Genomic DNA, 13,611 nt, shown 5'->3' with positions numbered 1-13,611 from the left:
AGGTCTGTGGATTATCCCTAGTAACTAAATCGTAATTTCCAGAAAGAGACATTGCTGTTCAGTTTCTCAAATGTATTATTTGAGTGCCATCTAGCTCCCTTATGGTATAAACAAGCTCAATGGATACATGGCACTACAGGTAAGAGGAAAAATATGTTTTTTTGATTTGCACTGAACTTTCCTTTTAAAAATTAAGAGCTCTAAAATATAAACTTAAAAACAGAAAAACCCAGAAAAAAATTAAAATCGAACAAAATCTATCCAACTGTCCATTTTTTTAATTAAAAAAAGGTGTTTCCAAGAGTAATAAGAAAAAAAAACATTTACAGTTTGTGATCTAGTTTAAGTGTTCACTTAGTGACATACATCGTCTCATACAACAGAAAGGCTTCACTGTAAAACAAAACAAAACAATCCCTGGAATCACCATCCTGTTGTATTACAGAGGTAAACATAACCATGGAAATACTACTTTGAAATAAAGGTTGGTTTCCAGCATGTTCGCTTTATTTATAAATTTTTTTCTCCTAAGGTCATTTTTATTCAACAGCATTTAATCCTAAACAAACAGTGTCAGGAGCTGCGGCGTGCACAGCGTCAGCTTCCAGCTCGGACGTTCGAAGATGTCCTGTGTTGCTCTCTTTGGCGTATTCCTATCATGCTGAGTTCAGTCTGTGTTCCCCGTTGTTTTTTCTCTTTTTGACTGCAATTACTTTGACGTCTTTAAGAATGCAGTGGTCATTGCGAGACAATTCTGTGTCTCTTTCATTGGGTTTTGAATACCGACGTTATGTAACACTGAGGTACAGGCTCTTCAAAATGCTGGAATATTTAAAAAAAAACAAAATAAAAAAACATGAGAGACGAGGCGATTCTTGAAGAGGTCTGATGGGTTTGAGAGCGTTACTGGAGTGGTGTTTGATAAGTCTTCTTTGTAAATGCTGCCAATGATTTTTAGAGGAGAGTGGTGGACTGCATCTTTCGAGAGAGAGAGCTCCGGCGAAGGCTGAAGCAGGGGTCGGAGGTACTCATGGAGGACGAACTGTACCACGCCCCCCTCTAACCCCTCATACCCGCTCCTGAGTAGTGCTGGGAGCCGTCACATCCCATGTCTCTCGCAGGGCCCTGAAGCCCCAGACGCCTAGCTGCACTTGCAGGACTTGACCACCATGTTGGAGAGCTGCTCAACTTTCGGGGATCGACCCACGTAGTAGAGGATGGTGAGGGGCTCCAAGTCCTGAGGAACACAGCAGGGTGACGCGGATGCCTCTGGGTTCAGGGTGTTGTACAGGCTCAGCAGCTTCGGAAGAAAAAGCAAAGATTGGCGATGGGGATCAGCAACAACTCCACATAGATTCATGACTTTAATATGATGTTTCACTTTGTCTCACCGAGCTGTGGGTGTTGTCTGCACTGCGTAGGTAAGGACAGGGACCAGAGCAGAAGTTAGCGTAGTACCCCTCAGGCTGATGGATCCACCTCCAGCCCAAATCCTGACGGAAATTAATATATAGTGGTCGCACACAGCAGTTCTCCTCATAATTGCTGCGGACGAGAGGACAGAACAGATAACACACTTCACTTCACGTATAACACATTTTAATGTTATCCTCCCTATGGCCTCCCAGCCAGAGATGAGAGAGAGGTTTAGAAATTCCACTCTTAGGTGTGCCCTTATTTTGGAGTCAGCCCAGGTGTCTTTGGTGCTGCCTGTCAGCCTGGCAGAGGAAATCCAAAGCGGAGGAGACGGTGTGTGAGGGGAGGCAGCGTTCGCTAGTACCGGGACAGATCCCAACTTGTATCAGCTAATACCTCTGTCATGCTCGTCTGGGTGATTAACAAGCTTATTCTATGTATTCTGTGCCCACATACTCTTCTTCCCTGCCATCTGTTTTGAGACGCGACAGCTGATATTTCCATTTCATGTTGCCTCGGCTGATGTACTACCTGACAGTTTAACCCTTTTGGAAGACCGCAATCATGGCCATGTTTCTTCATTTTCAATACGTGACAGCCGCTGTAAGGATCTTGGTAAAACCATTTAACAAAATAATTAAGTGAAATGTGAGTATTCTTTGCTCCTTTGAAATTTAAGATGTGCTCCCCTTTCATGTATCTTGGAATACATCCAATGGATTTTTATGTGCAGCGCTCCAAATCCAATTTTAAAACGCAGCCACCTTTTCTGGTTACTGTTGATTTTTTTTTTTTTTTGGTTTATTCTGTTCAGAAGATCTTGATCCAGCTAGCAAGTGCATTTGTTTTGGGAGGAAGTGAAAGAAAGACTAAGTGTATTTTAATTTGCCCAGATGGAATGCACCTTTAATCAAGTACTGTATTTAAGTACAATTATAAGGAACTTCTGCTACTTCTTACTCCCATTCCTCAACATTTTGGGGTAGATATTATGCTCACTTTTGTAATATTGCGCTCATAAAGTACATTTATTTGATATATTTAGTTACTCGTTACTTTTAAGATTGCATGAAACATCAGAGACTAAGTAGCAAATTTTTTGAATTAACTAATGTTATCAGCAATCTCATTAAAAAGTAATACTGCTGATATCTTTACTTTTAATCAAGTATGGCCCTTTTTGTTGCTATGTAAGAATCACTATAGATCTATAATGCGATGATGGTGAAAAAAGTTCATTTTGTTTCACTTAAGTTATAGTAAAATACACTTCAGCTAACATATTTGGTTACTCAGTTATAGTAATTTTGTTGAGATAACACCAAAGTAATCAGCATTCACAAGAAATGTCATGTCTTCATGTAATAATAAGCCAGCAGCATGATATGGCTCAGTAGCAAGGCCAACATAAAATTTCACTTTATAGGCCTGTTGATCCGCTGTTGTCTGACAATAACAGAAGTATCCACTGCCGCACCAACAGACTAGAGAGCAGCTTCCTCAGCTTCTTTCTTCAATTCATTCTCAGCAGATTGCCATGAGAAATAGTTTAATTTTCGCAGTTCAACCTGGTGACAGGCTTTGAGGACAACTGTACTGAAATCTTCTTGCTGATGGTCTTGTTTGCTAATGTAGGTCAAATAGAGGCAACAGTATTAAATTGAGACAATGTTCCCTGTGGTATGTTTAGCCAGCTGAGGGTTTAAAACGTCAAAACTGGCTTTGCAGGTGTAGTCACTTGAAATGACTTAACAAAGTTAAAGACGATGAACAATAGTCTAAGCAGTGCATTTGCCACAACGAGGAATTTTGCCTTACTTGAAGCAGTAATTGGTGTCGAGCGCCCGCTTGCGTCTGCGGGAGGAGGACTGAGCATCCAGCCTGTGGGACGGGAGCATCATGAGGATGAGGTGGGGGTAGAGCTGCTCCTTTTTGTACTTCACACGGTTCAGCTCGTCATAGTCCGCTTCCATACCTGCAGGAGCGAGTCAGTTAGTCTGGAGGATACCAAGAAGAACTGCGCAGAAATAAAGAGGATTGTGCTGAGAGCTGTGAGGATGTCCGTGCTTTAAGAGCTGACTTCGGTGTAGTCAACTGTAACTTTTACAGAAGGATACTGTAAAATCCAGGCTGGGCTTCACTCATGTTTTGCCCAGTTTTCTGTCTTATTCAACACTGGTCCCTTCCGTTCTCCCCCATGGGCCTGTGTCTGCTCATCCAATCTACCCCTGATAGTTAAAGCAGTGGACATCTCAGGAGAGATGCTGCTGGTGGATATGTACGCCTCTCTTTAATTCGGGGCCAAGCGTCTGAGCGCCGTGGCAGCACATTCCTTGCGGCCAAGCCAGTCGGGAGTGTTCCCAGGACCGAGGGCCCGGGGGCCCCAGTGCTAAGTGAGATACCAGATCAATTGTATTCCCATGCTCTGTGTCCCTCTCTTCCTCTTTGAAAGGAAACCCATTATCTTAAGATTTCAAAAGGTGCTGCTGCTTCAAGACCAGTTTTCCTGGCCAGTTCTTTGGATCTCAAAATGCTAAAAAAGTGGGTCCAAACCAGCACCTGAATCATTTGGTCCACAGGTTGTTGAATATGATGGTTGTTGTTAGTTACATTGTGCAATGCCCTCCATTGGTGACACATCCTTGATTACAATGGTTCAATTCAAAACTGGTGGAAATGTAGGCAAGTTTGCTAGATAGCACCACGGTTCCACGTATCTTGAACGGAGCCACATCAAGGACCAGAGATAATTTGATGAAAAAGGGGTGGAAGAGACACAATCAGTGGCTAAAGTATCTTTTATTTAGCAGTGAATCTAATAAAACAAAATTGAACTTTTATGCAAATAAAGAAAACACTGAAAACTGACAAAGAAATCAACTGTATCTGGACTTTCATCAAATCCTCTCCCAGAGGAGTCATTTCTGCCAACATGGCAACACCAGATACAGTGTCCTCTAAAGGCCCTGTGTAAAGAGGTTTATAGGATCATAGTTAACAATAAGAGGAAAAAAACACCAATATATGCCAATATCCACTGATAATATACTTCAATAATAGCAAAATCTAAAAATAGTTAAGAAATGTTGGCAACATCTGAAACAGGCACTATAAACTGAAACTGGAACCAAAAACAAACTCCTAGTGTAACAGTTTATATTAACTCCTGAGACCCCCTAATGCAGATCATCCTAAAACCAGCACTGCCTCAAGAGCGCTAATCCGAACAAACCAAATTGTTCAACAAACACAAGATGCCTATCTGAAACATTAGACAAATGAAACCAAATTCAAACACACATAAATGTTATCTGGCCCTAGATCCTAAATATAAGCCGGAAGAACTTATTTTATCTGCAGGAGATCAAAAGCGGCGACAGGAGGACAGGAGATTGTGACTGAGATATGCTCTCAAAATGGGGCAAATTATATCAGCGAAGAAGTCACTCCAGTTATTCATACTCCAATTTTACAAAAAATCTGAAAATATGCAAGGTATTTAAAGGAATAGTTGGCCATTTTTTGGGGTTATGTTAATTAGCCTTCTACTGTAAATTAGATGAGAACATTCACACCACTCTCGTAACAGAGAATATAAACAAATAAATATATTTACCACTATGTTTACTTTTAACTTCACATTATATAGCTGTGTGCCATAAACAGGGCATCAGACTGTAAGAAAATCCCACTTAATTTGATTGCTAATCAATGGTAACAATCCTAAGAGCAGACTGGGTACTCAGGAGAGGGTCCTTAAAGAGATGGGAGCATTTCAGACAGAACAGTGCTGCAGCACTGGAATGTATAACAAATCTGATGTCTTTTTTGAGCATTAAAGCATGTAAATCTATTCTAGTAGTAACCCAAAAGAAAATCAGGAATGTAAAAAAGAGCATAATATGTCTCAACAAAGTCCTAAATATCTCAGTTTCTGTCACATCTCGAGGTATTAAATCCAGTCTCACCTTTGAACTTGACCTCCAGCACCTCATTGGCATTCTCGATGATGTCACCATTAGGTCTGAAAGTGTGACAGGGACAATGCACACTGATCTCCAGGCCAAGATTGGTCTCTGAGGGGGAAACAAGAGCAGCGGGATGTAAATAGCTGACGTTTTTTCCCTAGGGCCATTATCCTTCATTTCAAACGAACCAGCACTCTCTGGCAGGACGTGTAACTAAAAAGGTGTGATGCAAGGAAACACTTGAGGTATCCCACACTCACGTCGGTACATCAGCCACTCCCTCACTGTCTCGGTGACATCAAAGGAGACCCACTCTTCCGTTCCCTTGGTCAGGACGTTCTTGCCCCCAATGTAGCGCTGTTTGGCTTTGGGGTCGTCTTTCTGGAGGATCTGTGAGGAAAGATGAAAATGTGACCCAGCTGCATAAACTCTCTTTCTTTTACACACACACACACACACACACACACACACACACACACACACGCTGAACCAGAGCTGTCTGTCTGAGCCAGACTCTCCAGGATGCCTTGGGCCAAATGTCTACTCCTCATGGAAAAAGTGACTCCCTGTGTTGATATCCCCATTTTGCAAGTTAATGCCTGCGTGTTACCCTCCTGCCAATGAGAACCTGGCTGTCCTTCACATCAGCAGTTCAAACTTCGACTCGAGCTGGGCTCCCAGATGCAGTGTCAGGCGGTTCAGAAACAAAAAGCCGGGGTTGCAGGTATCCCTTAACTGTCTTATCGTGTGGAGACCCCCAGATATACAAAAACTGGCGACGGAGGAAAATGCAACAGTGTGGTTCAGACATTCCTATCTCCATCAGCACCTCTCTGAACAAAGGTGTTTATCTGCAGTGAGAAATGTGCGTGTTTGGGTGGCGGGTACGAGCACTTAGCCCCACAGCGGTGCTATGGATAACCAGGTTCCTGAACATTGTCAGGATCTAATCTGTCTTCCTGTGGGAACGAGGGGCCACCAGGCTGCCAGCGTCAGCCCTCTGCCAATCAGCTCCGGCCTGAAAAAGTGCGGGGGCGAGCAAGCAGCTCCATTTACTCCCCCGGTGGGTGACCCTGCCTCTATCTCCTCCTAGGCCCCTGGAAACAATCTGAGGGCCTGACAGTCTGTATTCAGCGCCGGCCAGAGCCTTGCCTCAGAGGCGGTATGCAGTCCGGAGACGCTTGTCTCCCTGGCAGGAAATGTTGGAACCTGATCATTACTCCTAGTCTCTCACGGGAGATTAATGAGGAAAAAAAAAAAAAACTTGCCACCCCGCACACACTGACATCTAACAGATGCATGCTTTGACACACTTTAAAAAAATTCTCATAAATACCCAAATGCAGGTGGAGATCTACAGCATGAACCCCTGTGTTGAAAGCACGGCACCTTACTTGATCTAACAAGGATGGACAACTGCTTCGAGATTGACAGCTAGGAAAGAAGAAACTGCCGAATGGTGATCTAGGGTTTCTCAAAGACGGCTGTGCAAGCTCTTAAATTTGTCCTAATGCAGAATCCATTTGACTGTAAGCACATGGAATAATGATCAGCACATGAGAAGAGAGGAGGAGAGGGAGTCGGACACCCTAATATAAATTTTTTCATCTTTCTCGCTGACCTGCACAGGGCTGGCCTTCTGAGACAAATCGAGCGCATTACCCCCCCGCGCTCTGCTAACAGTGGAAAGGAACGGTCAGTTCTCACACCTGGTAGAGCTCAATCCTCTGCTCGTTTCTCTTGGCGCCGGGGTTGGGGATCCGCAGGGCCCGGAACTCGGCGCGGAACAAGTTGGTGGAGTTCTTCTCCATGGCGGAGACGTTGAAGCGGAATACCTTGGAGGTGATACCCTTAGGGCAGTAGGGGAGGTCATCTGCAGGGAAAGTGGAAATGATGACTCAACAGATGTAATTTAATATCTCCTTTGAACAAAAAAATCAAATTGGATCTCTCATTGTTGCTTTTGTTAGAATTCTTTTGAGCTCTTTTCCATCTGTTCCCTCATTGTGTACATGTTATCAAAGCCTATTTTTCCACTGACATCCCCACAGGGGTGGACTCGTTTACCTTCTGGTTATTGATAACCTTTTCACAGAGGATTCCCCTCAACAAACCTTTTATTATTATTATTGTTTTTACTATTTCTAGTCCATTCCAGAGAAACGTGGGCCATTACCGCACACCATCTGCTTATGCTTTGTGCGGTCCGAGTTAGCAACAAGTTGAAGTCATGAAATGAAAACCAAATGTCCCATGTGCGGTGGTGGTGGTGGAGTAGCAGGCTGCAGTGGGACGGCAGCGTGCTCCTCCTCCGCCCACCAGCTCTGGAGCCCAACAGGTGCTCGGAGGGCTCAGAAAGCAGCCAAGTTATTCCCTGGAACTGAGAGGAGTATGTGGGCTCACGTGCTGGAGCAGAACAATACCTGAGAAACCGGCGAGGAGGGGGGACTCCATCGTGACAGTTAACACCACTGAGCGCATGCTTGACAAGCAATAACATGCTGTATTATAGGTATGCATTCGTGTGTGATAGCGCAGTGACCTTTAGCAGAATCAGCTTAATAAATGGCCAGAATTGTGACTCTATCTTGAAAAGCTTCCTGTTGCACTGAAACCTTTTTAATGCCATTGAACAGTTTATTAATTTAACAGGCCAAGCACATGGAGTGTTGAGCAAAACAAGCACATAGCAATCTTTTTATGGGCCAAGTGGAAACAGTCATTTACAGCCAAGCCATGGCTAATTTATTACCCCAAGCTTTAAGCTGTGCTAGCACGCCTCAGATTTGCTGGTGGTGTAAAAAAAAAGAAGGGGAACTGCACCTTTATCTGATTTGCACCTCAAGAAGGACAAATGGAAACTCAGAGGTTCAGTTGTTTCCGTGTCACGCAGAGGGAACTTGCACATCTCAGAGTGTCTGTACTTAATTTGACCCATAATCCTATTTCTGTGTCCTCCCAGTCATTATCTGATATTTCCACAAAGCTTTTTTTAAAAACTTTCCCTATTTATAGGTGACCTTTTCAGCATTCATCCACCGCCAGATATCTGTCCAGTGTTTTCCACACAATCTATACGGAGGAAACCTCAGTAGCCCTTTCCTCCCCTCACTCACTGCTCCGTCTCCCCACTCTGCCTCCCCCACAGAAGGTGGAAAGCCCCACTTGGAGGGGAGATTTGAAATTCTAATCAAGTCTTTGGTTTCCTTTTGGATGACCTCATTTTTCCCATTGCAATGGTTTTAGGTGGATTTCACATTATGGCTTATTTTTGCCAAGGGTCTGAAAGGTAATTTGTTCCATGTTGGTAAGTGGAGGGGATTGCTTTGCATAATTAAAATGATATACATTCACCAATTTACTGACCCTCACCATTGTGGGATCATAGCTCGGGGTCTTATTCCTACTGTAAAATCCACTCAAATGGACGATTTTGAGATTTTTGCATTTAGATATTATCCAAGAAAATCACACTCTTTTTATTTAAACATCAAGGAAGTAAACAAATTAGATTTATTGTCAGGACTACTGTTTTAATTGAATGACACACTGGTCTTCTTAAATCAGACTCTGATGAGAGAATTTAGTTTTACTGCAGGACCTTCTCATTAACACGCTTGCAAAAGCTTATTTATAGTCACAAATAAAAGCCTGAACAACAAAATGATGCCCAGTTGATCTCATTCTCGTATTAACACTCAATTTATTTGAAGATTGATGGGCTTTAAATGAGGGATTTAGAGGTATATTTGTAGAGGAAGGCCTGAGGACACGCGTGCCTCGCCCAGACACTGTGGACCACACCTGACACACGCTCACCCTCCTGTGTCTGTCTGGGATCCTCTGCTCTCATGACACACAAAAAAAAAGAAAAAGCTCTCAGGAATCACCTCTGTTTGCCCTTTTGCCCGGAGGATTGTCCGTGATGTCAGTCTCTCCAGAGCTTTGTGGAGGTAAACAAAGGAAATAGGAAGCATAAGGCAGCAGGTGCTAGCCAGCTGCTGAGGTGTCTCGCCCTCATAGAGGACTACAGAGATTTCTTTGGAAATTTAGTAGTTAGAGTGTCTGAAATTAGAATGTGTTGGTATGAATTGCAATTCACATACTCATGACCAAGATGTTAAGCTTCAATAAGACATATTTTTGTATTCGTCTCATTTCTCCACTTCCTGCTGTGGCAGACACTGACTGTGGCAGGTCACTACACCAGATGAGATAATGTGCTGCAGCTCTGTTCTGTAGAAAAACAACTTTTTTTTCCACTTGATTAAGGATGAGGAAGCAAAAATGGCTAAGGCGTGGGAGCTGGGGGGAGAGAGATGCTCTTTCTTTGGGAACAGGCCAAAGACCTCTGTCTCTGTTTGTTCAGATGACATCATCTTCCTACTATCCTGTATACCAGATACCCTGCTGTCCTCAGCCCTCGTCCTCGTTTGTTACTGACCCAACACTGAATCAATGATTGGATTGAAATTTCACTGAAATGGCATGCTTTGGGATGAGCTTTCTAATTCAGGCGCTGGTGAATTCTTAAACTGTTATTGTGCCAAAGGTCATCCTCCAGTTCAGCTGTGTCTTTATCTCCCTTCTTCAACAGCATTTGGTTTATGAGGATAGAAATGAACGGCGCTGACCTCCTCATGCACCAGAAAGGGAAGATCTACAGCTGCCCAGTCTCGGCTATGCTTCATCTAGACACAAAATGGCACATGCCTTGATTTGCATTTGTAGTAATGTCTAGCAGAGTAGTCTGGAGCAAGTGGCGCATTCAAGTATGAGAGAAAAGTTTCTGTTTAACTTTTTAACTGGGCACGAAAAAAAGCAAAACTTGACTGTGGTCCCAAACACTCCCACCTTCCAAAAAACGGTGAATGTAAAACTCATTATATCCAGCAGGAATTAAAATGAACTACACTGCAAAAATGATCAAGGTGACAGACATTATGTTCCTACACACTGCAACATGCCCCGCTCGCTTTACAATTACATAATGGAAAGGGTGAGAAAAGTGCTAATTAATGCATGTTGGCAGCCTCTGTTCATTTCTTTAATATCCTCCTTGGGTAAGCTGGTTAGTGCATGAAGTGCTGCCAGCAGCAAGTCAAGTTCATGCCTTGTATTATCACCTACAGCATGAGACCAGCGTGATGTGTCCTGGGCACCTGGCCATCACTGATCCCACTCCTCAGACCTCTTGTTTGTTTTGGGAGCTCTGGCTACCTCTGACCAGTGGATAAACCCCGAGCTGTGTATTTTTGAATGTCAGAGGCACTTTGTGGGACCTGTGAAATGAATTTGATTCAGGGCTATAATGCTGGAACCGGCGGAGGCTCTGCTTAATGTCACGGCACAGCATAAACACCTGTTGATTTCAAAATGGCAACACCATGCACTAACCGGCCTCTGACCCCGAGTGAATGGGCACACATCCAACTCTTCCACTTAAAAGCTGACTTTCTCTGGAGAATCTGCTGCTCAGCGAGCTTCTGTTTCTGATTTCTGGAACGATCAATGGACCATAGTTTATACAGGAAATACCAATATGGATGAACAAGGGAATTAGATCATAACAGAGAGCTGCTCGACTCCTTGCTACTAGAAAGAAATAGTAATAGGGAAATAGAAGTGAGAGAGTCGTAACAGTGGATGAAAAATATTGGGAAACTCACAGCCAGAAAATGGAAATGAGGTATTGGAGTTGGCAATAAATACTAGACTTAACTGCCTGAGAATTTTCCCCGCTTAGGAATGTGTCAGACTTAGGCTGGAGTTCCCATGGCTTTGGTGTGAGGTATGTATGAGGAATGGTGCTCATTCCAATTAGACTGTTTACTTTGCCCTCTCCTTTGCGCGCCGCTCCGCTGCTCACAGGCGCGTCCGTGCGTAAAAGCAGCACAGACACGAGTGGACTGAACGCCAGCTGGAAAAATTGAGATCCCTGTTTTTGACACTGTTGGCTCACCTGCAATGATTGTGTATCCAGGCCAGGTGAAGCTTTATAGCTCTGTGAGCGTAAATAGATTCGCACAAGTTAGTTTACAAAGGCATTTGGAGCGGGTTTGAGCACCTTGGCTGAAGGCGCAGTGGCAAAAATAAAACACCTTGCCAATCACAAATAATTGCACCACCCTATATATTTTAATGACCCACATCTAAAACGTCAAAGCGTTGCAGTTTATTGGGTGAGTATAGGAAGTTTGCAAAATCGCACAATCATAAACAACACTTACTGTTTTCTGGCGGACCATTGATCATGTTGAACTTGTAAATCTCTTTGGCATAGTACTCAGTCTCCGTGTTATCCTGCCCGCAACTCTGCTGCCTGTCTCTCCCCAGCTCCTCAATCAGCTCCTTGGTGCTGTTATAAAGCGCCAGGACCTGAAACGGCACTTGACTTGGACCTGTTGTTGCAGGCGGACTGGTCAGTCGGAGTTTACTGAGGATCTGTCCCCGGACCGCCTCTACTCTCTTTTTCTTTATGTGGTCGATGTCCACAGTGGTGCAAGTGGATAGCGACAAAGTCATTGTCACAAAGTTTGAGAGGAGGAAAAACAGAAGCGCTTTGCCCAGATTCATATTTCACTCTGCGTTCCGCTCACAAACTGAGGCTTGTCAAGTAAAAGAAAACAGAACCAAACTAAATTCCGATCTGAAACAGGATCCCTTTTCTCTTTTCATTCAGGTCGTGAGTGAGTTCTGTTCCTGGAGGATTCCCATTTTTTCTCAAGTGCTATGTCATCTTTGCCAAACGCGCATTCGCATGGGAGCAAATCCGTGCCATTTCTTTTGTTGTTGTTTGTTTTTGCTTTGGATAACAATCTCAACTCTTCATTAAAACTGCTTGTCCTACTCTTCATTCCCTCTTGTCTCATGCGAGCATCTCTTCTCTCCTTCCTCCGTTTTCAGGTTCTCCATCGCATTGGGCTCTCTCCATCCACTTGTGCTTGTGGAGTCAATGCGCCTCACTGCTATCTCCCTGCAGTCCAGCCACAAACACACTCGGGCGCTCTCCACTCTCACTCATAATTTATAGTCACGAGCTGTGACGTTTTTTTTAGAGGGAGGGGCAGCGAGTTAAAGCCTCTATTCGGACGATGAGATGTGTCCTGATCTGAAATGCATTTAATTAGACGCGTGGTCGAAATTGTTTTTCAATCAGACTTTAAATAAAACCGTGCGTAATATTGGGCAACATGCGATTGCGCAAGAGAGAATCCCCACTGATACACCAGGGGAGTACTTTGTTTTTCTGCCCTTTCTACACTTGGAGAGCACAAACACGTTTCTATTATACGATATGAGAGACTAAGTTAAGCACGTGTTACTGTATGGGCATACATTTCTATAAGGACCCTTGACCTGACTGGGGGATCATTCTGTAAACTTTTATAATTTAGTCTTTGGACGACATTAACTACATCCAAAACACAGCTTTGGAGGAAAATCAAACGCAGATGTAAGGCCAAAGTTAGGGCGAACAAAAGGGAACTTGAAGGTGCACAGGGAGCACAGCCAGCTGCTGTGATCCGCTCCATGCGGCTACCGTTCAAAAACATAAAACATGCGCAACAGCGACATCTAGCGAACAGTCGGGGTAAAGGCTCACATCCCGCTCTTCCACCTCCTTTCTCAGACTGTGGCTGCGTGTGCAAACTGTGGCAGGCCGCATGATGTGATGGGGTTGCACGGGATCAGGAATTGATGAAAGGGGGAAATGATAAAGGCGTGGGAGTTGTGGGAAACATGCTGTTTGTTTTCGTTAAAGGCAAACTCTCAATCCGATTGTTTAGATGACATCATTTGTGTGCTGTCCCTCAGCGCTGGCTCTCATTTTTGACTGATGCAACTCTGAGACAGTTGATTGGCCGATCGTTCACTGTAACTGCGTGCTTCAGAGTGCAAGGCCTGGGATCTCTAATTAGTCACGTGACTCTTAAAGGTTTTCATCAGTTGAGATAGCTGTGTTTGTGACACTGTGCATTGCAGTTTGGTGACATAATGGGCCAGTATGGGTCACTGATGTACCAGAGACAGCTAGATTGGTGTGGTATCTGGGGACAAATTCCTCCTGGGCTTTTGACCGTACAGTAGGGAAGACAGTGCAGAGATAAACATTCCTGATGCACAAGGGATTAATTATTTTTAGAGGCATTTTTAGGTCGTCGTCATCATCATCATCATACTCAGCAGCAGCAACAGTGAAGTCAGTGGGGAAATGAGCTGCTTA

General features: G+C 43.9%; 1 protein-coding gene across 1 annotated transcript; it reads right to left on the bottom strand.

Annotated features, from left to right (window-relative positions):
• Nucleotides 1-260: 260 nt before the first annotated feature.
• tgfb3 (transforming growth factor, beta 3) lies at nt 261-12,380 on the bottom strand. The gene is made up of 7 exons (XM_030443691.1): nt 11,615-12,380; nt 7,094-7,257; nt 5,645-5,774; nt 5,385-5,492; nt 3,235-3,391; nt 1,392-1,545; nt 261-1,300 (listed from the first exon to the last, which is right to left on the bottom strand). The coding sequence occupies exons 1-7, from the start codon at nt 11,958-11,960 to the stop codon at nt 1,142-1,144; spliced, it is 1,218 nt and encodes a 405-aa protein (XP_030299551.1). The 5' UTR covers nt 11,961-12,380; the 3' UTR covers nt 261-1,141.
• Between the last annotated feature and the right edge of the window lie 1,231 nt (nt 12,381-13,611).

This window comes from Sparus aurata, chromosome 16, assembly GCF_900880675.1.
Source record: "Sparus aurata chromosome 16, fSpaAur1.1, whole genome shotgun sequence".
Lineage (NCBI taxonomy): Eukaryota > Metazoa > Chordata > Actinopteri > Spariformes > Sparidae > Sparus > Sparus aurata.
The sequence above is the reverse complement of the archived record's forward strand: the minus strand, read 5'-3'. Positions and strand labels throughout refer to the sequence as shown.

What these genes read in the sequence shown, in the direction of transcription:
- tgfb3 (XM_030443691.1), bottom strand. Translation starts at nt 11,960, where the DNA reads ATGAATCTGGGCAAAGCGCTTCTGTTTTTCCTCCTCTCAAACTTTGTG. An exon ending in CAATGGTCCGCCAGAAAACA is followed by an intron (nt 7,258 to 11,614) that starts GTAAGTGTTGTT and finishes CTTTCCCTGCAG; the next exon opens with ATGACCTCCCCTACTGCCCT. An exon ending in AGAGGATTGAGCTCTACCAG is followed by an intron (nt 5,775 to 7,093) that starts GTGTGAGAACTG and finishes CTTTCCTCACAG; the next exon opens with ATCCTCCAGAAAGACGACCC.